This window comes from Microtus pennsylvanicus, chromosome 4 (genome assembly GCF_037038515.1).
Source record: "Microtus pennsylvanicus isolate mMicPen1 chromosome 4, mMicPen1.hap1, whole genome shotgun sequence".
NCBI classification, from domain to species: domain Eukaryota; kingdom Metazoa; phylum Chordata; class Mammalia; order Rodentia; family Cricetidae; genus Microtus; species Microtus pennsylvanicus.
In genome coordinates, this window is record NC_134582.1 from 87,477,877 (window position 1) to 87,504,034 (window position 26,158).

Here is a 26,158-nt window from a genome sequence, read left to right on the forward strand (position 1 = left end):
TATGATCAAACATAGAATCCAAAACTTAACCTGAACAAATCCTAAACAAACTATTTTCAGGTACAAGGATCTACACAAAGAAATGGAGAGATGGCTCAGTGGTTAAGAGCACTGACTGCTCTTCCAGAGGACATAGGATCAATTCCGAGCACCTACATAGCAGCTAACAACCGTCTCTAACTCCAGTATCTGACACTCATACAAACAAACATGCAAGCAAAATACAAATACAAATAAAAACAAATAAACTATGCTCCCTTACTATATAATCTTTATGCTGAAGTTCCTTCTGCAAAAACTAAAGTATCTAGTCACTAATACTTACTCAGAAAACAGAAAAGAAATTGAGGTTAGTAACACTAACCAATTTCATGGCAATACTAAATAAAATCTGGACAACTTCAACAAATACTCAAAAAAAAAGAAAAAAACTATCTCTGTCCACAGATCCCACACCAGAGTCTGACTACTGATGTTGACTACCGAAGGGCAAAATGTCCAGTCTAAGTAGTTCAGGGAACCACTCCGGCCCAGTCAAGTCTTTTGAACCTAATGAGAACTATGTGGTCTCTTGTTAGATGAAGAAACCGGCTTCCAAAATAAAAGACTCTGGCACCCAACAATACTACCAGATCTTTTTTAAAAAGTAATAATAATAATCTAAACACCTGGGCATGGTGGCGCATACCTACTAAATCCCAGCAGTAAGAGGCAGGATGGGAACACTGGTAGAGCCAAGCAGGCAACAATGGGCTTCACCACCACTGGGGAGGTAAATCCAATGGAAATAACCAGATCAGAAATCTCTTATTTTAGTAGACCTTTTTCCAGTCCAGTGCTTTGGTAAGATCAAGGATGGAGCCAATTAGGAGGTTTTAGAGTCTAAGAAATACAAAGCTATTACTGGCATTCTTCCTCCAACCACTACTGACCTACTAGGAAATATTCTGAGGCCAGAGAAGATAGCTGAGCTATCATCTATTTATCATTGATAAATTCTAAGCATTCCCACAAGCATACCCCAACAAGCAAAGCAGGCCTTTAAGTTTCCTAACGAGGAAGCCACGGGTATTTCCCACCTAGCCTTCCATTGGCACACGCTAACATCTGACTTTAAGAGGCTTCACAAAAGAGTTATAGCCTCCAACTTCCTTGACTTTAATTAAACTTGGCTTCCACTTCTGAAAAATCCTCAAGTTTTTATTTTGTTCTGTAGTCTTGCTAATGCTTTTAAATGAGAGATGCTGTGAAAAGGAACAAGCAGATTCTCTGCAGCTGCGTGTGAGCATTCTGCCAAGTGAAGCACGGGAAGAAGCTCTCCCGTGTTAGAAATTTCCAACTGGGAGATTTACAAAACAGCGGGGGAGAATGCATGGAGCCCAGGGAGACGTGTGCATGTGAAAGAGCTGCAAAAAGCTCCCTTTTTTGTGTTCAAGTCCCAGGGGCCTTTGGAGGCTTGTCATGCTTCAGCGACTGCTGCCCCCTCCTACTTCACCCCCTTTTCTAAAGCCACCATCCTCTCCACACAGGCTTTCAGATGGAAGAACACATTCTGCAGCAGCCCTTCTTAGTCTTCCTTTATGTGACCCCCATCTCCCCAGGCCTCCCCAACAGTCTTCTGCCACAACTGGATAATGGAAAGCAGCTTAACAGGGAGGTAGCAACCATTTTCCTCGACTAAATGAAGTCCTGGAGCTAAGCTGCACTCCTAAGAAGGAAATGATAATCACTGCAGCAAATGAACTTTTTATTTTCTATTAGTGGGAGCAGGATAACTGCCACTGTCAACAGTAGAAAGTTCAGAGATGAGCTTTGCAGTTGTGATTTGAAAACTATCAGGAAAAATCTACCTCTGCTCTTCTACAGAAAGAAACTTAGGTCAGATATGCTGTCTGAGATGAGAGGGCTTAAAGTTTATACATGTAAGTGCTGGTTTTTCCAGAGAGGAAAAGAAGTGGCCACTACTAATTTCTAGTAAAAGGCTCCTTAGAAAGCAGTGTCCCAGTATTATTCACTCCCCAGCATTCTCTCGGGTAGTACGGATTCTGTATTTTATATACACCCTCTACTAAGGAGGGGTAGGTCAAAACCAACCTGGCAGGGCATGATGGCACACACCTTAATCCCAGCACTCAGGAGGCAGAGACAGGTGGATATCTGAGTTCAAGGCCAGCCTGGTCTAGAAGAGTTCCAGGACAGCCAAGACTGTTGCACAGAAAAACCCTGTCTCAAAAAACCAAAACTTAGACGTTCTAAGCCAGCAGCACTCTAAAAGGCTATCAACATGCATCTCAGGGAACCAACTTACTTCCCTTGCACAGAACTCAGTGAACTGCAGTTTATTCGAAAGTAAATAAAATGTACGGGCCTTGGGATCAGTGTGCAAAGCCCAGGAAGAGCCACTCAATCACATGGCCAGGTATACTGAAAACGCTTAGGGGCTTCACAACTGGAAGGCATTTATAAGCTCCTCACTGACACACCAAGGTGAGACCTAGGCATCGTATCATATTCAAAGATCCTTCAGGAGGCATTTCAACATGTCTTGTGACAACCAGAAAATTCACTAGAATCAGCATACTTCCAAATTCATCTACAGTATATTTTAGTTTAAAACCTGATTCTAATAGCTTTATAGCTGAACTATTTATTTTATAGCCGAGGGCCCTCCAGGGAGTACCTCACTTCCCTATTCAGCACCTACAACCTAGTTCATGGTCAAGCTCTTTTTTCCAGGTGATTGCAGGTTTTCCCCACAAGCAGACATCAAACTATTTCACAAAGGAAAAGTGAAGGTACTGGTGGGCTGCTCTCTTGTGGGTAGGTGGCCAGAGAGTTAACAAAGGAGTAACCACGGTTTATGGGTAGAGTACTGAATTTACCATTTCTCCCTATAGCCAAGGATGCTTGTCTTCCAGAAAGTTGCGCTAGCACACCAATCAAAGCAGCTGTAAGAAAGCAGCACTGGAGCACCAAGGGAAAGAAGACCTCTAGGGTGCAGGACAGTTTAATACTTTAGAGCCTCTAAAGGAACGTGCATCCCACTTGACAAAACTGAAGACAAAAGCAACTTCATGAGCACTCAGTTACTAGGCTGGCAGGGAGACACTCCGGCTATCATTTAAAGTAGCACATTTCTAGGAAGCAAGCCACCAGAGAGATCTCTTGTGCTCATGAGAAAACATTGCCCACTTACCAGCATGCATGCGCACACACGAAACAAAACTGTTGCTCACCTCATAAGAAGATCTAATCCACTAAAGATGTACAACTTTTCAAGCCATCACAAGAAAATGTCTTCTCTCAAAATAAGCAGTAGGATTTTTTGTTTGTTTGTTTTTTGTTTTTGTGGGCTTCTGGGGGGTTGTTGGTTTTTTGTTTTGATTTTTTTGGAGGGTGGGGTTCGAGACAGGGTTTCTCTGTAGCTTTGGAGCCTATCCTGGAACTAGTTCTTGTAGACCAGGCAGGCCTCAAACTCAGAGATCCTGCCTGCCTCTGTCTCCGAGTGCTGCGCTGCGCCGCCCCCACCTGGCTGCACTAGGGGCTTTTGATAAGACACCTGAACTCAAAAGAGATATTCAAAACACCCGAAGCAGGAGAAACAAGTGCAACCACAGGCCTCACAGGGGGAGAATGACCATGAACTACTGTCACCTTAGAAGGCCCTAGTAAATTAGTCCTTACCATCCGGGAGAGATGTATGTGGCCTTCACTGTTTACAGTTTCCCTTTGCATTACTGCTCTTTCTGGGTGCTCACCTCTCATGTGAGAGGGTGTTGGGAAAGTAAGGCAGAGACTGACATTTTTGTTTGCTCTCTGTTGGAAATTGTCTGTAATTGAGAGGTAAATAACACTTGTCGGAAACCATCCTAAGGAGTCTTTTTTTAAGGCCAAGTAACGATAGGGTCCCCAAACCCTGCTTAATCAACAGACCATATGGAACTCATCAGCCCTATTTGTCTTCTCAGTCTTCAAACACTTCCTAAGATTCAAAGGATTAAGGTGTTCTCTGCTCAGGAATCTAGAAGTTAGGGTCACTTGACAAACCCACTGAACCAAACAAGGTTACTACTTCCTCAGTCAATTGAAGGAGTCAACAATATCTAGTAACTTCTTCCCTTAAATCCTGGTATAACTATGGCTGCATGCCCATTTTTTTTGTTGTTGTTGTTTTTTTTTTTTAAGCAAGCAGGAGGGACAATTACTGGAGGTAAAGCTGATTGGTATTGACCTTTCATTTGGATCCCCTCAATTTTGTGACATCTTTCTTATGAATATGGGAGAGCAATTTGTGGCCTTCCCTACTGTGGATAAGGAAACACAATTTTTCATCCTTGTTGGCTAAGAGCCTTGAAAAGCTATATACTCTGAGTTGAGGCAGACTAGTCACACCTTCAACACTTTCTCTCACAAGATTCTTGAGAACTAAATCAGGTTTACAATGAAAGAAGGGCCGGGCAGTGGTGGCGCATGCCTTTAATCCAAGCACTCGGGAGGCAGAGGCAGGAGGATCTCTTGAGTTCGAGGCCAGCCTGGTCTACAAGAGCTAGTTCCAGGACAGGCTCCAAAGCCACAGAGAAAAAAAGAAAAAGAAAAAAAGAAAGGAGGGACTGAAGCATGTATGAAATCCTGGGTTCAATCCCAACACTACAAGAAGGAAAAAACAAAACAGCCACTAAGGAGCTATTATGGTGGTGTTCCTATGCCATGCTATAATCTCAGGTGGGAAGGGATGAAGGATCTCAAACCAGAGTCAATCAAAGCTACACAGCAAGTTTCAGGCCAGCATGGGGTAGAGGTGCAGGAACGTGAGGAGACAGGAACTTGATTCTACAGTCATATGAAATACCAAGAAAACTCTATGGGTACTGTTCCCTAAGGCCTGCCTGCCAAACAAACCCTGGGTGTGCATATGCCAGGACTTGAAGAAAACACCTTATACTAACAGCCCTTCAATTGACTGTAAAGTCTTGTCAAGAAATGGTCCTAACTTCTGGGCTGTTGAAAAGAAAGGCATTCCCAACTCAACTGAGTTTGTAGCACTTCACAAACTCAATCTCACAAAGCCAGATCTGGGATGCTATTGAACTTTCAGCTGACAGTCATACCTATTTGAATCTGTGAGGGCGATTAAGACTAGAATTCAAATCAAGTGCAGAATTCTAGAAGTGCCTTTTAAGTGTGGGACAAAATTTAGCAATCCAGTCAGGCAGTGGTGGCACACACCTTTAATCCCAGCACTTGGGAAGCAGACAAACAGATCTCTGTGAGTTCGAGGCCAGCCTGGTATACAGAGTTCCAGAGTTCCAGGATAGACCCTATCTCGGAAAAAACAAACAAACAAACAAACAAAAAATAAAGAAAGAATTTAGTGCTGCAACGGCAAAGAAGTTAAGTCACAGAACAGACCAGAGAAAGGACAAGCGCTAGACTGGATCAGTAAGCACTACCAGGACAACCAACTAGTCCCGTTCCTTAGTCTTGTGCTCCTAAAGGGCAGATGATGTGCCAACTATTTTAAAGCTCCAGCACACTAATTCTGTAAACAATGATGGCTACAGCCTGCACACTGCGCACGGGAATGGATTCCTCAACTTGGCCTCATCACTTATGCAGCTGATGAAACAAACACTGACAGCTTTTTTGCATTTGTAAAGGCCCCACAGCAGCTGTGGTGATCCCACCATAGAGCAATGAATTAAGCCTGAAACCCAGCTGGGTCTGAACAGAAGCCTTTTTTGCACAATACAGCAAGACTATCATTGTTAACCTAGGCATTATTGGGAAATATTCTGCATTACATTATAGGGCAGTTCTAACTCAATTCTAAAATTAGCTCTAATAAGCAATTTTAATTTTGGTGGGAGGGATGTGGCAGTTGCTTTCCAAATGACACAACTATGTATGTATACATACATATATATATGTATATATATGTATATATATACAGGTACACCACACAAAAGCAACACAGCAGAACACATTTCCAGTTAATGCAAGGCTTAAAATACTAACTTCTTAGACACACAAATACCCAAGGCCACGTGACTTCTGAATTGAAAAGGTACCTAATAATGTAGTAGGTAAGCTAAATTAATGATTTTTGGGCGGGATTCAATGCAGTCATTCCAGAAAAAAAAAAACAAAAAAGTGTGGTGACATCATTAGTAAAGAATATTTTGACAGTGAACTTCAGCTCTGTTTAAGATGTAACACTCCAAACAGACACACTAGTATTTGGCTTCCTATCAACAGGAATCCTGAGGAAAAGTGTGGACATCCTCAGCACGATGGACATGGGCACTGTGCACCTTCACAGAAAGATACTCAACCCCATGGGAGTCACCCTACCTGTCATCTGCAAATTCTTCACTCCACTTCTCTTGCTGCCCCTAAGATTTCTCTGAATGCTTAAAACTGTGCAAACTATATCATCCTAACAATTTCACACCACTGTATGAAGAATAAATCTGACAAGTCGGAAAAAATATCAAAAGAAAAATATAGGGGCTGGAGAGATAGCTCAGCAGACTGTTCTTCCAGAAGACCTGGCTTCAATTCCCAGCACCCACATGGCAGTTAAGCTAACGTCACTTCAATCCTAGGGAACTTGATGCCCTCTTCTGGCCTCTGCAGGTACCAAGGACACATATGGCATACATTTATGCAGGCAAAACACCCACACACATAAAAATTAAATCTTAAGGAAGAATTCTATTCCAGGCCTCTTCAAAGATTACATTCATCATGAAGAGCGTTTGTTTTAAGAGGCTTAGAAGTAGCAAGACTATCAGGCCTATACAACATATAATCTCAGCATTTGGGAGGTAGAAGCAGGATGGCCTGTTTAAGGCTAGGACAAGGAACACAGTAAACTAAAATCAGCTTAAACTACATTAATATCTATTTAAAGAGACACATCTAAAAAAGTTTTTTTTTTTGCAGGGAGAATTTGAGTAAATAGTTAAATCCTTGACCCAAAAGTACTTTGACAAACAGTGATAGCCAATATACCTACAAAGGAACAAGTGTGACTTATGCCTGTAAAGGCAGAATGGAGTCAGGAGCAGGAGGTCAGCTTGAAACCAAGAAAACTGTGGTAGCACATACCTTTATTTAATGCCAGTACTTAGGAAGCAGAAGCAAGAGGATCTCTCTGAGACCAGACTTGTCTACAGAGCAAGTTCCAGGAGAAACAACAGGGCTACTACATAGAAAAACTGTCTCAAAAAAAAAAAAAAAGAAGAAATTAAAGCAAAGTGTGGGTGCGATCAGTCCTTCAGCCCTTCACTCAAAGCAAAACTACTCACAGGAACCGGCCCTCAAACACCGGATCTTTGAAACACTCATTTGAAAACCTACTACAGCCAAAAACATCTAAGTCACATGAAGCAAACCATCCAGTGATGAACCATGTAGTTCCTCTACTAAGCAATTGGAAGACGTGGCTCCCACATGTGTGAATGACATTAGTTTACAAATGAGCAGAGGAAGTAAAACTATAACATCTGCAGTAAGAGCAGCAGCCAATCAAAAGAGTACCCAAGTACCCCATGAATCCCAGAAGTGGAGGGCCTCAAGCCCAATGCAGAGACAACTTAACTACAGTATAGTGATGAGCATTTGTACTGTTTTTCTAACAAATGCAAAAGCTTTCACACATCAAGAAAAAGGTGCACATAAACCCAAATGTCAAAGGATGATTGGTATCTCAGTCTTGTTTCTCTTGCTGTAATAAACCACTGACCAAAACCAACAGGCTTATTTTAGCTTACAGTTTATAGGCTATCACAGCTAGAGAAGCCAATGCAGAACCACCTGCCCAGAAAAGTGGGGGCTGCTCACACTGGGCTGAGCTTTCACTAATATATTATCAAAAAAATACCACAAATGCACTCAAAGACCAATCTGATAAAGGCCAACTCCTCAGATGACTACTCTTCCCAAGTGAATCCTAGTTTTGTGAAACAGACAAACACACATCAGCACAGCTGAGTAAGCAACAAATATGTGGTATACAAAAACTGTGCAACATGATCAAGCCTTAAAAAAAAAGATGCTGAGCCGGGCGATGGTGGCGCACGCCTTTAATCCCAGCACTCGGGAGGCAGAGGCAGGCGGATCTCTGTGAGTTCGAGACCAGCCTGGTCTACAGAGCTAGTTCCAGGACAGGCTCCAAAGCCACAGAGAAACCCTGTCTCGAAAAACTAAAAAAAAAAAAAAAAAAAAAAAAGATGCTGAAACATACTAAAACAGTGGCTGAGGGTCATCTGTGTTACATGAAAGAAACCACATATTTTATTAATCCATTTGTGTCAATATCCAGGAGGGAAAATCCTCAGAGACAGAAAGATTAGTGGCTGTCAGAGGCTGGGAAGCTGGATGAAGTAGGAAGTGAGTGGCACTGGTGTGGAGTTTCTTTGTGGACTTCTGAAATGTTCTAAAATTGACCACAGTGATAGTTGTATAACTCTGAATATACTAACAAACCACAGAATTGTTTTTAAAAGACATTACACTCATATCCAAAATTACATAGGGAAAGACTGAGATGCCTCATCTTGGTTTAAAATACCACAAACATGGGATATGACCAGGACTGCCCATAACTGTGTACAAGACAATTAAAAAAAAAGCTGATGATCTGCAAAAGATACAGCAAGCAAAGGCCAGCTGGGTAATGAAAGTGCTGGGCTGGGGGTGGGGGTGGCTCAAGTGACAGAATGCTTAGGTAGTGTGCAAGAAAGCCCTGGGTTCCATCTCCAACAACACATGGTACATGTCTGTAATCCCAGAATTCAAAAGTGGAGGCAAAAGAATCAGAAGTTCATGCTCTGGACTACAAGAAATGCCCAAGAATAGAAAGACAGAGTTGGGGGGAGGTAATTGGGGATAAAATTGTTCACCCAGAGTATGACAGACACTGAATGTCATTCATCCTCAGCACCAAAAGAAACCGTAAACACAAAGCTGTGACACCCAGGCGTGATGACGTACCTACGCTCCCAGGTACTAGGAAGGTTGAGATAGGATGGCTCCTGTCCTGGGCTGGATAGGCCAAGCAACCCTTTTTCTGGTCAGGTTTTATTTGGGGCGGGGGGGGGGGGGGCAAGGGGAGCAAGGGGAGGTTGTTTGGTTGTTTTACAGCAACAGAGAAGCAAACTAGGTCCAGGGGTAACTTGACCCTCCCTCAAACAAAAACTGCAACTTTAGGGCTCAAGAAACGGCTTATCAGGTAAAGGCACTTCAGCTGAGCCTGAGGGACCCAAATAGTGGAAGGCAGAGTGGACTCCTAAAAGTTGTTCCCTGACCTAAATTAACAAATAATTTTAAGCTGCAACTTAAGACTTTTATAATCCTTGCTAAAAATAAAAGGCAGGCAAGTCTACTGTCATAGATACAGTCATTTGGTGCCTATTCTGACAAGTCCCCTAGATTAACTTCAAACCCCGTCCTGAATTTGTAATTTACATACAAAAAAGAACTGAAAAAGTAAAGTAAATTCCTACTTATCAGCACTACAAATCTTGACAGAAGATTATTTGCTGTTGATAGCAGGAAAGCAAGCAGCCAGACATTCCATTCCACACTCCAAGCCTTCGTGTATAATGTCTGTCCAGAAACACAAGCTGTTTGCCTGACCAAGGTGACATCATCTGTTCTTTACAGAGATGACCTCCGTTTACAGAGGTGAAAAAAAGGACACCTTCTTACAATAGGTAACATTAAGGTGTTTTTGTATTAAACAACTGTAAGCAAACACTGTTTGGCTGTACGAGCTTTGCAAGTCAAAGATAATGGCCTTCCCTCGTAAACTGAGTGTTCTTTATAATCATCATTATTTACACTCCCAGGAGGCTTTGCCTACTGCTCCAATAAATTCTGCAAAGAAATAACATGACAACTTCAGCAAGTCTCTTGAAAGGGTGGGGGAAAAGGCTAGCTGAGTAAAAAAATGTGTTCCATCGCAGTCTATGTCAGTTTGGGGAAGAAAGGGGAATTTTAAAAAAACAGGCTTTAGAGTCACTAATTCCCCAAACTCTTGATGCTCTCCACTCCTCAGCACCAAAAGAAAACCCATTTTATTAGAATAATCAGTTACAATTTATCTAAAGAACAATCAAATTGTGGCATCATGCTCTTTCATCTAGACAAAAGTTTCATATAGCATCATCACACTCTGGGTCTAAGTAAGGGTTCTGCACAACTGACTCACAAAAATCCATGGTGGAATAGTGAGTGAGTTTTGGTTTTGTTTGGGGTTGGGGGGTAAATACAAGAGAATGAGAAGCAAGTGTTCCTTGATTTCTTCAATCATGGGACTTGGCCTAAGGCTTAGATATGAGCCAATCTCAAGCCAAACATGTATTTTATTTAATGAGGGTGTATTTTCACCCTCGTCAGCCACCTTTCAGATAGACCCTAACCTAGTTAAAACCACAGTGGTTTGGAATACTAACAGCAGTTTGAGATTACAATGCAGAGTATTTGAAAACATTTTTAAAGATATAAAACACTGATTTATTACTAGCACCACCAACTAAGCTAACAGAAATCCAGAAGTTCATTATTAAATCCACACCTTGCCTGGCCACCTGCACTGGTTGGGGGGGGTGATAAACTCCATTGACATTTAAATAGAAATCTGATCTCTGCCACTCAGGAGATAACCATTACTAAGGATTACTTTCATGAATCTTTAAAATTCTTGCAGATTAAAGTTCTGTCAGGGTGTCAATACCAATACTACTGAGCAAAGACTTTTGGTAAAAATTCAAGCCTAACCAGGTGTAGTGGCGCATGCTTGTAAAACCAGGCTCTGAAGGAGACTTAGTGAGAACTTGAAGGGTAGCCTGAGCTACATAATGAGTTTCAACTGGGCCTGAGCTGATCAAGACCCTGTCTCAAAAAATTGTTACTGGGGCCAGGTGAGGGGGTGCACTGTCTTTACTTATATCACTCTGATGCAATCAAAGGCAGGCAGATAAGCAAGTTTGAGGCCAAATTGGTCTACATGAGTCCTAGAGTCGTCATGGCTACACAGAGACCCTGTCCCAATTAAATAAAGTAAAGCTCTCAGTGCCAAACATCTGCTGTTTTGAGAGAAACTGTTTGTTCATGGCCCATATTTTGATCTTGTATCATTTTTGTATGCCACAACTGCACTTTAGTAAGGGTAAGGCAAGAAAAAAATTTTGTTCCTGAGATGACAGCTCATTGTGTTGTATGTACATCCTTTTTAAAGAGTATGTGTGACATGTAAGAGATATAAGAAATAAAACTACCATTTTGATATAAAAATATATCAAAAATAAAAGGCAAGGAAAACCTACATTTCCAGTGCTCACGAGGCTTGGGAAAAGAACTGTGCATTCCAGACGAATCTTAAGCTACAGAATAAAGAGGAAAAGGGAGGAGGCTGCGTCCATCTGTTACTGGGTAATAACAGACTGACTGTTGGGTAAAGGCAACAGTCCTAACAACCTAAGCTCACCACCCAGGTGGAAAAGCAGACAGGAAAACCAACTCCCAAAAGTTATGCTTTGACCTCCACAACTACTCTATGGCAGGTATGCAAGCACCCACACACATACACACAAAACGTACATATGTAGGTACCGTGGTAAGCAGAGACAGGCAATCTCTAAATTCCAGGACAGCTGGGTTTAGATAGTGAGACCATGGATTTGGATTTGGGGGGGGGGGGGGTTGTTTGTTATTAGTAACTTTTCTTCCTTTTTTTGTTTTGTTTTTATTTTTGAAACAGGATTTCTCTGTGTAGCTTTGTAGCCTATCCTGACACTCACCATCACAGAGACCAGGCTAGTTCTGAATTCATAGAGATCTCTCACTCTGCCTCCCAAGTGCTGGAATCAAAGGTGTGCACCACCACTGCCCAATGTTAGTAACTTTTTTAATTTAAGAAACTGATTTGAGGGCTTGAGAGATGGTTCAGCGATTAAGAACATTGCCTACTCTTCCAAAGGTCCTGAGTTCAATTCCCAGCAACCACATGATGGCTCACAACCATCTGTAATGAAGTCTGGTGCCCTCTTCTGACCTGCAGGTATACATGCAGACAGAATATTGTATCCATAATAAATTAAAAAAAAAAAAGAAACTAATTTGAAACTCAAGTAAACTGAAAAGTGAACAGACCCAAATGTTCAACAAAACCTGTGAAATAAGGATCACTAATAACAAGATCTGTTTCTTCTACCAACAACACCCCTGCAGTAACTCTCCTCATGATCCTTGCTATATTTAGGTACCAAATCCACAGGGCACCTGGCATTAAGAGTAGAGGCCTCAGACAGGCAGTGATTTCTTAACTCCAGCACTTAGGAGGTCAAAGGTGGCTGGTTGTCCAAGTTTGAGTTCTACAGAGCAAGCTCCTGGACAGCCAGGGCAACAGAGAGAAACCCTGTCTCAAAAAATTTAAAAGCACATGTGCACGCACATGCATGCATGTGTGTGTGCCTCATCCGATGGAGTCATGGAGTAAAGGGCCAAGCTGTGTGATGTCACAGCTCCATGGATGGCCAGGAAACATAACCGAAATCCTTCAAGGCAGATGAAAAGCATGTGCTACTAATTTAACTAGGAGCCCAGACCATGACTCCGTATTAAATGCTTTCCGTTCGTTCACATTGGCTCTTTCATCCCCCAACATCAAGACATCATTACAATCTGAAAATAGAACAAACAGAGCTTTAGTGCTTTGGGCAGTGTAAGAATGGGAAAGGAAGCAACTTGGGTAAAACCAACGGGAGTCAGATTCCACCTAAGAAAACAAGTTCATCCAAAGACACTTCTTTTTTCCCTGTGTAGCTTTCTTTGGCTGGCCTAGAGCTCAACCTGCATCTGCCTCCCTGGGATTAAAGGCGCCTCGGTCCATTTCAAGAGGACCAAAAAGGAATGTTGCTTCTTTGTCACTCAATCTCAACCTTACAAACACCATAAGAGAAGGGGAAGAAAAAAAAAAATCAATCCCAGAATTTTCCCATTACTTAAGGAAAAGGCAAGCCATAGTGAGAGACAAGTGCTAAGTAGCCACATTAATTTCCACAACTCCAACATGCTGTAATGGTGGGAGAGGACCTGGAACACATTTTCTTCCACCCAGAATTTGGAGAGTTGCACACTATAGACCTGCAACACTGTCTAGACATTGATACTTCCTTTTATTCTCCTCTAATGAGGAGATTAAGAGGCTCTTTTTTCCCTACTGTAACTCAATCTGCCCAAGTCACCATCATCTTTTTTTTTTTTTTTTTTGGATTTTTCGAGACAGGGTTTCTCCATAGCTTTTGGTTCCTGAAACTAGCTCTTGTAGACCAGGCTGGCCTCGAACTCAGAGATCCGCCTACCTCTGCCTCCAGAGTGCTGGGATTAAAGGCGTGTGCCACCACCGCCTGGCTACCATCATCTAAACATAATCAGGAAAGATTCCACGTTCATATGCTCCAAAGACAGTGCTCCCTTAGCATGATGGGAGAAAACTTAGTAAGATGCTAAAACCTATCAATTGTATTTCATTGATCAAGCTATGAAGCTCAGCCCTAAGAATGGTACAAAGAAAGGCCACCCTACAAACAAGACTGAAATCTCAAGTACAAACAAAAATGATTCCAGGTCATTTTACTACTTAAGTATCTGCATGTATTCACAAAGGAAAGAAACTCATAAACACTCAAAATGTAGAATTAGCTGGGCGGTAGTGGTACACGCCTTTAATCCCAGCACTCAGGAGGAGGCAGAGGCAGGTTAATCTCTGTGAGTTCAAGAACAGCTTGGTTCCAGGACACTCCGTTATACTTTACATAGAGAAACCCTGTCTTGAACCCCTCCCCCCCGTGTACAATTATACAAGCTCTCTCCTTTCCTTCAGTACTAAGTAAAGCCCTCTGTCTAAAAACACGTGCTTTTAGAGTCATTTTGTGTTACGATGCTTCCACGTGTCTTATCTTGGTCCTAAATGCCCTGGAAAAGGACAAGGAAAGAAAACAGAAACTGACATCTTTACTCGTTACAAGTGTCCGTATTTGTCTTTAAAGGCCAACAAACAAACCAGATGGCCTAACATGCACCATACATAGAATGTAATTAGCACAGCCCCTCCCCAGAAGACAACATGGAATGTAGGCCCAGACCTGAATAATCACACAGAAACAATATTAATTACAAGCATATTCCTAGCTAACTCTTACATCTTAAATTAACCCATTTCTATTCATCTGTGTGTCACCACGAGGCTGTGGCTTCCCACTGGTAAGGCTCTGGCATCCGTCCGCTACACGCCACGTCTCTGACTCTGCCTACTCCATCTCTGTTCTGATTTCCCGCTGGGCTTTACCCTGCTAAAGCCATTGGCCCTAACAGCTTCATTCATCAACCAATAAAAGCAACAAATATATAGAAGGGCATCCCACATCAATGGAACAGTTTTGAGTCAGTAATTCTACAACACTGAGAAATCTGAAATGCAAAGGATACACACAAAGCAGGCTACACAAAACACTTTTTATAACCCTAACCTGTGGAAAAGCCATCAAAGGGGCAACACGCCAAGTAAAGCCCACGTCAATGGCATGTTTAGAGCCATTAAAAACAACAACAACAAAACCACTGTATTTTGATAACTAGGATAAGATATAGAAGCAAAAATCACATACTGAGTGAGCCTATACATCTTCAAGTGGAGGAATATCCAATATGCCATTTCAGTAATTTTTATCTTCGCATACTTGTCTGACTGAAATGATTTCATAATGAAGCAGAAAAGCCATTTTTCACACAGGGAAAATGCTACTGGCTTATAATTAGCTATGAGGATTACATATGAATTTTTATTTTTCCAGAAAAATGAATCAATTACTTCAGCTACAATGGAGAACTAAGAACGCACCGGCAGGGAGAGAAAAGTGTGTCACTATGACCTGTTCAAGGGCTTTCACTCTCCAGTGCTGGATTGCATGCCCAACAAAGTGTGAGTCTAAAATTTTAATTCGTGAGCTTCAGCTTTTTCCACTAGAGCCAAACCAATTCCATCCCAGTAGTACTGAATACATTCCACCATTAGTTAAAGAATTTTCTGGGTGCTAGGCAGTGGTGGCTCACACCTTTAATCCCAGAACTCAAGAGGTAGAGGCAGATGGATCTGTGAATTTGTGGCCAGCCAGCCTCGTCTACCGAGCAAGTTCCAGGACAGCCAGGCCTGCAGAGAAATCCTGTCTCAAATTTTTAAAAAAAGGTGGGGGGAACCCCTCCATGTACTAACTTTATGCTAGTGCACATCACTTACTCACAAACACCTGCAAAACTCAGCCCCTAACAGACATGCAAAGAAGTACTCCTTGTGTGCACCTAGAAGTAAGGGGTGCTACCCATCAGTAAGGAAAAACTAGGAGTGAGTATGGCAGCCTAGCCATTAGGTCCATGAAGAGCATAGTGCACCCCTCAGGAACTCACTTGCTGAGCACAGATGAGAACTTGCAAAGTTAGAGGCTGGGCCTGATTAAATCCAGGAGTGTGTATAGAGGATGGGGCAGGTAAGTGGATAGTTTAAACAAGAAAGGGTTTTTATTCTATACTGAAGACAAACTTGGCTTACACTTGATGTAAGAGACCACAAGCAGTCACTGAAGGATCATGGTCAGATTTTCAATTTCAAAGAATATATATCCTTCAAGTTGTACTTTTAAATATGTTGTAAAGACAGATTAGGTACTGCTATAATCTTAACTCTCAACCTATCTTTTCTAACTGTCATGTGTCCTGAGTCAATAGACATTCCACAAGCCAAGTGTGAAGGGGGGGTGGTTATATCACCTCCTAATCTTTAAAGCCTTGCTCTAAATATACTGTTCTCTCCGAATTTACTAGATTTATTTATTTCTGAGTCAGCTAGGAAGGCTGCTGGCAGGCCTGATGTCTCCAAGTTGGTGATTTCCAACTGTGTAATAATACCTTGAGCATTTGTGCAGCGGTATGCAGTTTACAAAGTGCTTTCACATCAAAAATCTCCCTGGCTCTCCCAGCCTATAAGGTGCACTCAATAATGTTCCAGATGAGAAGGAACTGAGCTATGTTGTATAGCTTGTCCAGGGTCATACAACCAAGTTAAATAAAAGCTGGAAGTAACTTATCCCTTATCTAAGTGCCCTATATAGTCAAAGCAGACCTGTCCAAATTGAAGGCCCTTTATGACTGAAGCTCATGTACTAGTAATGACAACTTAAACACAAAAAGCAAACTCTCTGCTGCCTAACTGAATGAGCATTCATTCAGTCTTTCTGTAAACCTATAGAAGGGATAAATACACATGCTCAGTACTAATCCCTTCTCATTTCCTCCTGGCACCTGGTGCTGCAAACAGACACCAAACATTTAATAGTTGTCAGAAATTAGAACCAAGAGTCAACCATTGAGGATCTTTCAAAAATAGTGATTAGAACATGGAGAAAGAACCACCCAGATTGTAAGAAAGCAGTAAGATAAATGCCAAAAGGCTTCCTACATTCTCGGGCAAATTCAGTCATCAGAAATACAGAAATGCTTAGGCTGCTATCTCCCAGGAGGCCAGACAGTCATCTCCTGAACTGACAAAAACACCCACAAACCCATCCATTTCACTGTTCCCTATCTACCACCAACCTCCAAAAAACATGAAAAGTAAAGGCCTGTGTGTACAAGAATAATGTACATAAAGTGCCTTAGTAAGTTATCACTGCTCTGTTGAAACACCTAAGCAACTTTAAGAAAGGCTTACACTTCCACATCACTGTTCATCACTGAAAGAAAGTAAGAACAATAACTCAAGCAGGGCAGCAACTGATGCAGAGGCTATGGAGGAGTGAGTGAGTACACTGTTTTGTTCTCACGGCTTGCTCAACCAGCTTTCTTGTAGAACCCAGGACCACCAGCCCAGGGGTAGCTCCAACCACAATGAGCTGGGCCCTCCCCATCAACCAGAAAATGCCCTTGCAGGTTTGCCTATAGCCTGATCTTATTGGGGACACATTTTCTCAGTTGAGGTTCCCTCCTCTCAGATAACTCTAGCTGTGTCAAGATGATATAAAACTAGTCAGCACACCTGGAGCGTATGGATAACAGTCCAATTAACACAGGATTCATAGGAAGTCAACATTACTATCTAAACTATTTCAGTCCTCTGCATGAGTGGCAGAGCTTGATGGACTTACTAAATTAGAACTTTAAATTTCACTTAGGTTGGTAATCCCACTTGTAATCCCCCAGGCACTGGTGTTGGGGCAGAACCTACAGGATCACGAATTCGAGGTCAAAAGTAAATTACAAAGAAAAGAGCAGAGCAACATCCTGACCTTTTGTTAGGTTAGCAACAGCCTGTCTGGAAGGTAACGTGACCACCTCAGGAGGGGAACTATGGCTTGATAGCCTGGCTATCATATTTCTACCATATAGAAATATGGGCCTAAGTAGGGTTCTCAAATGCAGTCAATCACACACCCTTACGACTCGATGAGTAATTACATCTAATGTTCCTATCACTCAAGTTGCCCCATTAACACATCTAGACAGTTTCTGTTTCAGACAGAAACACTGGTGGGGACCAAAGACAATTCCCTCCAGAACTCATGGTCTCCAAAACAGCAAAGCCAGGATCAATAGTCCAAGTGTAAGAAAAAGTTAACAAAAGTGATCTGTGACAACCCTGAGACAGCAAAGTAATTTCTGGAAGCCTGGAGAACTATTGCCCATGATGGCCCACAGGTACACTCAAGAGTGTGGGATGGACAATCACAACACCACAGAGCTTTAATAACCAGTCCCACACAGGGCCTTCCAATGACGACTCTGAGAAAGAGACAAGGGGACAACAGAGTAGCTCCACCATCTGGTGCCATAGAAACAATCAAGCATAAACATGCTGCAGACTAGCACACACCTTGTTCTCAGAAGCTGACAGGACCCTTTCTTTTATGATCCATTCTCCCCTTCAGGATAGTACTGACTAATCATTTGGCATCTATTTCAACTAAGCCAAAAAAAAAAAACACAGGAAGACATACCATACAGCTTTAAACTATATGAACAATATTTTGGCGTTGATACTCTCCTTCTGTAAAAGGGCCTCAAAAGCCCCTTTTTTCATGTGACCTTGCTATGTAAAAACCATGAATGTGGGTGTCTACTTCAGAATTGACTGGATAGACTACATGTTTTCAAGAAGGTGTTGTGTGGCTGTTAAATGTGTTCTCTAAAACTGGTAAGATGGCTCTACAGGTAAAGGCATTTTGCCTCCTGATAACCTGATTTCAATTCCCCAGGATCCACACAAGGCACCTCTACAAGTTGTCCTCTGACCTCTACATATGCCATGAGAGGGAATGTGTTCACAAGCACACAAAGGCATATACACAGATGCACACACAACATACAAACATTTATTTAAGGGGGAGCAGCTGTACTGGAAGCAGGCAAGATTATGGCACCAGAAGCAAAACAGTAAGTAGTCACTTCCTGAAGGAGTCAGCTGCAATTTTAAAGTTTTATAATGAATCAGAACGGAACTAAACTTTAAGGCATTACTAAAAGCCATGTCTGTAATGCCAGAACTTATAATCACAGAACACCATGAGTCTGAGGTCATCATGGACTACAGAATGAGATCTTGAATCAAAGTAAATTTAAAACATAAATGTACACTTAAGGATTTGAAATGGAAGGCATCATCAGTGGTATCTTATGGAAGAGTAAAGTTGATATATATGGCCAGCAAGGTGATTCAGTGGGTAAAAGCACTTGTCACCGAACACCACATACACAACACATGGAAAACTGAGAGAATAAATGTAAAATTAAAACACACACACACACACACACAAAACTCTCAAACTTTTAGTGGTGGGTGCCTACAACTTCAGCACTTGGAAGGCAGAAGCAGGAGGATTAAGGGTTCAAGGCCATCTCTTACACAATAAACTAGGCCAGCTTGAGCTACAGGAGATTATCAAAAAGAAAAGTTACAAAAAAGCGATGTGATGAAAAGATAAATAAAATTACTTTTTGCTACTAAACTTGTTCTTTGATTGAGACAGTGCCACTCCATAGCCCATGCTACCCTTGAAGTCACAACAATCCTCATGTCTCAGCCTCCCACGGCTGGGATCTCAGTTAATCTCCCATCCAACTTGTCCTCCATCATTTCTGACTGGAGACTTGCTCCACATGTTGTTGAAGAGAAGAACTTAGTGTTTAAGGCAGTGACCTGGAGCCTGGAGGTATAACTTAGCACACCACACCACCACCACTACCACCAAAAAGAGGAATGACTTGCAATGCAGCATTTATGAAGAATCCACAAGATCAAGTGTCCAGCCTACATTTAATTTAACATCTTTTTTTTTCTTTTAGCACTTTTATCACGTCTCTTCCAAAGCATTCAACTTAAAGTAGAACCAACTGTTTTCACAGTCATTTCAAGGTTTACATAAGACTTAATTGTAATTACAAGTATAAGCTCAACTGGAATAACCAGATTTGGGGAACAAACAACTGACACTTGGCAAGCCTTCTGGGTGGAAGCCAAAGGGGACAGAAGCACACCCCACAGCTGCCCACTGGGCAGAAGCTTCAGGTTAATAACCAGAATGTTCTGCACCTACGGGCAAGAAGGCTAGGCGGGTAGGGGTTAGTTAGAACTGACAACCCAACAATGAGAAAACTTGTAGGATTTGAACACTGTACCCAGAATTTTAAATAAAATGACCAAAGCTTAATTCTGAATACTACTACCATGACCAAGACAAAGCAAGAAATTCAAAACATCCCAGTTTAGACTTTACCAAGTGTTTATATACTTGGCTTAATATGGTTTTCCCCTCATCCTCTTTCAAGACAAATCCACTGTTAATGGAACAGGCACCAGTCAGAAACTTCAAAAGATGTCATCCTTTTGAAGTCAGTAAGTTTAAATAATCAAGGCACTTACTAAGAAGAGACTCAGCACCCTAGACAGACCCGGTATCAGAGACAGTTTTAACCGTGTCCCAACTATGAGGCAAAATATCAACTAACCATCTAAACTACAAAAGCTGACTATTTGGGCCAGTGGCTACAAATCCTCAACTCCAATATTAACCCACAAACAGGTAATAAATAACCCAATAAAGTGAGATGGTTCAGCTCCTCCAAGTTATACCCTGACCGCCACATGTGAGAGCCAGCATCCACATACCCACAAACATGCACATACAAAGTAAAATAATTTGATTGTGAAGTATCTATAGAGATATTAGCCCTTTAAAAAAAAGTAATAAATCGACCCAAAATATAAGAACCCAATTTTGGCTTTTTGAACAAGAACTATTCATTTTAAATTTAACACACTATCAACCTGACAATATTGCTTCTGTCTATAGTGACAGTTTTTAAAGATGCTTCTGTTTAGAACTAGGATTGTTTGGTGTCACAGCTTTCCTAGCATATGTAAGACCCTAAGTTCCACCTCCAGCTCTGCCAAAAAAAAAAAAATCACCTCCACCCTAGACTCCTTGGTAAAGGGGTTTTCTTCCCACCACTAGAAACAAAGCAAAGACAATATGAATTGCAACTGAATAACTTCAATCCTTTTCCCATAGCTGTAAAATATCACAGTGATCATTCAACAAAGGAAAAGCAAGCAAGCTGACTTTTTTTTGAGACAGGGCCTTGAACTGGCTGTGCAGACTAGGCTGACCTCAAACTAAGAGACAAGCATGGGTCTCTCTGGCTCCCCAGGGCTGGGGATTAAAGGTGTGTACCAACCATGTCAGGCAGTCATTATTTTGAACTTTTTAGTGCTAGAGATCAACCCTCCTGGGACTTTAGCCATGCTAAGCAAACACTCCAGCACTGAGCTCAACATCCCTGCCCTGGTATACTGTTTTCTATTGTTTAATTTTACTTTGCAACTATAAACTGTAGTAAGGCTCAGTTTCTAAACCTAATGAAGCAAGTCCTCTCACTTTCTGGGGTCACAGAGTGGTCTGGGGTGTTTTTGAGGAGTATATTCCCAGCTGCTGGCCTCACACTTGCTATGTAACAGAGAATTACCACTGACTCCTGATCCTAGTGCTTAAACCTCCTGATTACAGGCACCACCAGGCCCAGTGTTTCTGGCAATGGGCAAATGCTAGGAAAACATTCTACCAACTGAGCCACATTGGTAACAGGGGATCTGAAGGACAGTTTTTTACGTAGCTCAGAAGGGCTTATGGACCAAGATAACCTTGAACAGTGCAGGAATTCCAGGCATTTGGAAAACTAGATCCTTAAATCATTAAGGCTAGGTAGGGGGCTGGTGAAATGGCTCCAAAGAGAAAGGTAAATGTGTCTTGCAAACAAGCCTAAATTCAATGCCAATTAAAGATAAAAAGAACTGAGTCAAAAAAGTTGTCCGGTGACCTCCCATGTGAACGTGTCATAGCATATGCTATTTTAAACGTTATTACAGCCTAATGGTACAAAATCTGCTAAAGCCACCCTAAATACAAACCCCGACAATTGGTATTGGAGTATCTGCTCCTATCTGGTATCAAGCTAAGACCAAAAAGCCTGGTTATCATCCTCTACTTCCCCCAAGAATAACAAACTATAAGAATGATGCAAAAAACAGAAAATATGCTGCATGCAACTGTTTTATTGTTCAATTGGGGCTCTGGAAGGCAACCTTTCCCAGTTATTTAAGGTATTGTAGTGGGAGTCGTGCCCAATACAATTAAGATAGAATTATACTTCAATTTATGAGGTTCAAGGATGTCATTTAATAAGAAATACAACACTCATTTCTCCAAAGCCTTCCATCTACAATCACACTCTCAAACTCTTTGCTGAGGCAATAAAGTAAATGGGAGGCATCTAAAGCTTTTGAGACCAATTGAAGGAAGCATGCTGCCTTCTACCAGCTTAAGTAATAATGCCACCTTCTAAATAAAGCAGCACACTGTTTTACATCTTCCACCCACATAATCTCAATGACTTAGTCAAGTGACAAAAGCAGTTATGACATTTTCCATTTTACAGAAACGTGAAGATTCCCACCATGAACCATTTGTTCTCCTGTTAAGATCCAGTGGATCTTGAGACTCACGAGTCCTGGGCTCTCTGGAGAACAATCCTTCAGATACAGTAGTGGGCAGATAACAGCACAGCCAAGAGGACAGCCCTTCCCCAAAGACAGGGCAAAGCTTCCGGGAGAGCACTAGCTAAGCAGCATCCCCTTCAAAGGTTATGCCCCCTCAACGACGAAGTAACCAAATCCTCACTCACTACATCCACACACAAGGTAAAACTCCCCTAAATGCAGTTTCCTTCGTTTTCGTGTTAACATGGGCCTGAGTGGGGATGCCCTAATATGTCACACCATCAAAAGACCCAGAACTGGGGAATGATACTCCAGCGTTAGGAAGGCCCCTCCTGTCTGCTCTCCAGCCCCTAAGTGGTACAAGAACAAAGTTCAAGGGCACTCGGTGAGGGATAAAAGGTTCCCCGAAGCTCACCTGCTGGGACCCAGAAGACCTCAGAGGGGAGGTTCGTCGCACCTACCACAGCCCCTTCCTCCTCCCACGTCCCACAGTTCCCACTCAGACCGCTCCTGGAACCTTCCGCCCGACTTTTGACATCACGGAGGAGGAAAGGTTCCACCGGGTCGTCCCTTTGTGACGTCACAATGACAACAGACCTTCGCTGGTTGTGGTGGGGGGCGAGGGGGGACCAGAACCACTGGGGACAGAGGGCGGAGAGGGGGCGGGGAGAAGAGGGGGAGGAATCGCTTAGGCGGCTGGCAAGGGAAGGCCGCGGGGCGGGGAGGGGGCGCGCTGACGTCTTGCCTGCTTAACCTGTTGCTCTCAAGACTGCGCTGGAGCCCGCGGGGCAGGGCGGCGTGGAGACGCCTGAGCCGCCGAGCAGAGCCGCGCCGTGCGCGCGACGGGGGGCGCCCGAGGCAGCCTCCCCTCCGCAGCACTCAACAGCCTGGCCCGCCCCGAGTCTGCACGCCGCGCCACCCGCGAGCCCCACCCACCCGCCCGGCCAGAGCACAGCCCAGAGTCCGCCCCCTACAGGCGGCCCGCGAGCCCGCCGCCCCGGCCCCGGCACTACCCGCCGCGGGCCCCGCTCATCCTGCCGGCCCGCTGTGGCCGGAGCAGCGGGCCGGAGCACGGTGTGAGCACGGACTCAGCTCCCGCATATGCTCTGCCTCGCGTGACCACCGCCGGCCACAGCGGCTTGCGTCCGGACGCCCGGACTCGACAGCATTCGCTGGCAACCAACAACAACAAAAAAGCCTACCCCACAGTGCTCTCCAACTTATCGAGGTCCGGGTTAGGGTGGAGGGTTCTTGTCCAAGTTCTACCCCATCTCCTTTGTGGCTACATCAGAAACAGACATGTTCTGGGAAGGCGTCCACTCTCCAAGGCAAGGCTCTGCCCATGCAGTTTCTACACACCGAGTTTAAACTAGTCCTTAGCGCTCTACCCAGCCCTCTGCAATGCGGATGTATTTTATTCTTAAATTCCTTATGGAGCAGCTTTGTAAGTTGAGCTTCATTATTTAATCTCGCGTTTCTTTCATAGTTAAGTTTACGTGTCTAGATTAGAATCAGCTCTCCGGAAGAGGAATTCAGGTTTTCCACTAAATATATTTTTTTACAGAGCCACTGCCCCGAAGGTCATCTCCCATTATACACTCCACAAAACAGAAAGGAAAAATACTAACACCAAATTATCGACTCTAGTTATATAAAACTTTCTTATATGCTCGCATTGTTCTTTATGTATCTTCAAGGGCCTTTTTTTCGGGGGGGGGGGGTAAGTTCTTTGCTGTGAAGCATATGCAGCTAACCACCGGATCACTCGAGTGCATATTCGGTTAATCCCCTGGTTCCCCTCTTTGCTCCCTCCCCCCAAAACTTACAACAACAACAAAAAAGCCACTACACAAAACAAAAACACTCCCTATGCCAAGCAAAACGTTCTATACTATGCACAAAACAAATTTAACTACTACGACCCGATTTCATAAGCCCAGTTAGGGTGAATTATTTGTAGTAACATATGCATTCACTCACACACATACTTAAAAACATTAGCTCGATTTTCCCCTAAAACTAGAAACAATGAACTCTTTTTAAACAAAACAAAAATCAGCCTCATTATTAAAGTCAATACCAATAAATGCAATCCCTATAACATAATTCCCAACTGGCTTACGCTGCAAACTACATAAGCCAAAACGACCACATATATTAAATGGATGTGCTAGTGCAGGAAGATCGTCATAGTCGAACCCAGGACTGCAACTCAAAGGGCTTCCAACACACATACCTTACACTATTTCCTAAATAACACCAATAGCAGGCTCATTTGTATGCAAAGTGCAATATGGGGCCAAATCCGCCCGAGAATGCAGTTTAGTTCTATCACCGCAGGCCCCCCCACTCACAGAACCCCATGCTCCACCAGAATCACTTGCCTTTCATCTAAAACTACATTAATGTTGTGTCATTCGAGGTCAATTTATTCACTTGAGGTATCTCTACACCAGTCTGTTTTCTCAACCAAACTAGGCAGACACGACTTTGCCTGAAAAGCCCTTTCGGAAAAGCAAGAACCAGCCTTATCGGACGTCGCTGAAAACCCTTGAGCGGCAGGATTTATCTATAAACTTGACATTCACAACCATTGCTTAAAACTGCAAGCCAAAGGGTGTGTTGTTAGGAGCACTTACGTATTTCTTCTGAATGATATTCCTCTTGGGTCTTTCCTTGCTCATTCTGAGATCCAAATGCTGATTGCAAAAGGGGACAATTGCTTCATGAATTTAAAGCCGTCAGAAATTTGCAAAAAAATATCCTGGTGGTTTTTATTGTTGGTGGTGGTGGTTGATCTTGTAATCCGACTTTTCTTCCTCTTCCCCCAAAGCCAGATTCGCCTTGAAATAAATCCGAAATTGAGAAGGATAAAAGAAAAAAAATAAAAAGAGCCAAAGACGAACGAAGCAAACAAGAAAAATTCACTTTAGTAAAACACTCATAATGGAAAATTTCCCCCGAAATACACAACACAGAGACACAAAAAAGAAGAAAAAAAAACCGACGCCCTTCACTCCCCCCCTTTTTCTTCCAAAAACTACATCAGCGAAACGTGAAGGTCCTTAGTGTCTGATCTGTAGTTACATCTTGGATAAGAAAAAGGAAAGATAAATTTAAAATGTTGGAAGTCACGTTTGTGCTGCAGCAGCAGTGCGAGCAGAAGAGTCAACTCCAGCGGCGGCGGCGGCAGCACCACAGCGGAGGGCTCGCCGAGTCTTTTTTCCAAGCCCCCTAACCAATGAGAGAGAGGCTATCCAGCCCAACTTTAAATGGACTCTGCTTTTATACAAGTTAGGGCTCCTCGGCTAATTCCCCGCCGCTCGCCAGCCGAAAACTCCCACAGCTGAGCCCCCGCACGCCGGCTTACCCTTTGCCCACCAGCCCTAGCCCAGTGCACAGCACTGCCGGAGCCCCGTCGACCAGACCCGGGAGAGGCCTCCGCGAACCCTTCCCGGGCCGCCCCTCAGGCGCCTCTCCCACTCCGATCCCAGGCGTGGAATTGAGAGAGGCTCCCTAGCTCAATGCATGGCAAGCTCGGTCGCTCCACCTCAACCCCTTCCCTCCCCCCCTCCCCGCAGTCCGCTCACCCCACGGCCGCCACTTGCAAACCCTCGCCACTGCCCTCACGTCTACCTGCAGCCGGGCAGCTGGGAACCAGAGGCCCAGGACGCCCGGCCCGGGGGAGAGCCGCCTATTCCCGGGGCACCTTAGAATAGTCCCCTTGATCTTCTGGAAGTTGTAGTCCCTTGACTACAAAATGGCTATGGCCACGGGAGCTCCGAACTACAATTCCCAGCGTGCTCCGCACCGCCTGTCACTCAAACTCCTTTCCCTGCTCTCGCCCCCTCCCCCTTCGCCGGCCCTGCCAACAAACGCTAGGACGTGTCCCGCGTGCGACACTGCTAGAGGCTGGCTCGGGATTGGCCCGCGGAGCGTGTGGTCCGCGAGCGAGGAACTCCCCACGCCGGCCCGCCCCCCATTCCCCTCCCTGCAGGCGGCCGGCCAGGCCCCGCGCGCCCCGCCCCCACCCGGGGCGCGAACCGCCTG

General features: G+C 43.5%; 1 protein-coding gene across 2 annotated transcripts in view; it reads right to left on the reverse strand.

The window, feature by feature from the left end:
- Jarid2 (jumonji and AT-rich interaction domain containing 2) overlaps nt 1-25,879 on the reverse strand; it is a 190,070-nt gene extending 164,191 nt beyond the window's left edge. The window contains exons 1-2 of one of the 2 annotated variants that reach the window (XM_075969773.1): nt 25,745-25,879; nt 24,748-24,951 (exon numbers count right to left, since the gene is read on the reverse strand). In XM_075969773.1, coding sequence (XP_075825888.1) covers nt 24,748-24,792 — 45 coding nt within the window. In that variant the 5' untranslated portion in view covers nt 24,793-24,951; nt 25,745-25,879. Of the gene's footprint in view, nt 1-24,747; nt 25,368-25,744 lie in introns of those variants that run through there. The other variant, XM_075969772.1, reaches the window with a different exon arrangement.
- Nucleotides 25,880-26,158: the final 279 nt, after the last annotated feature.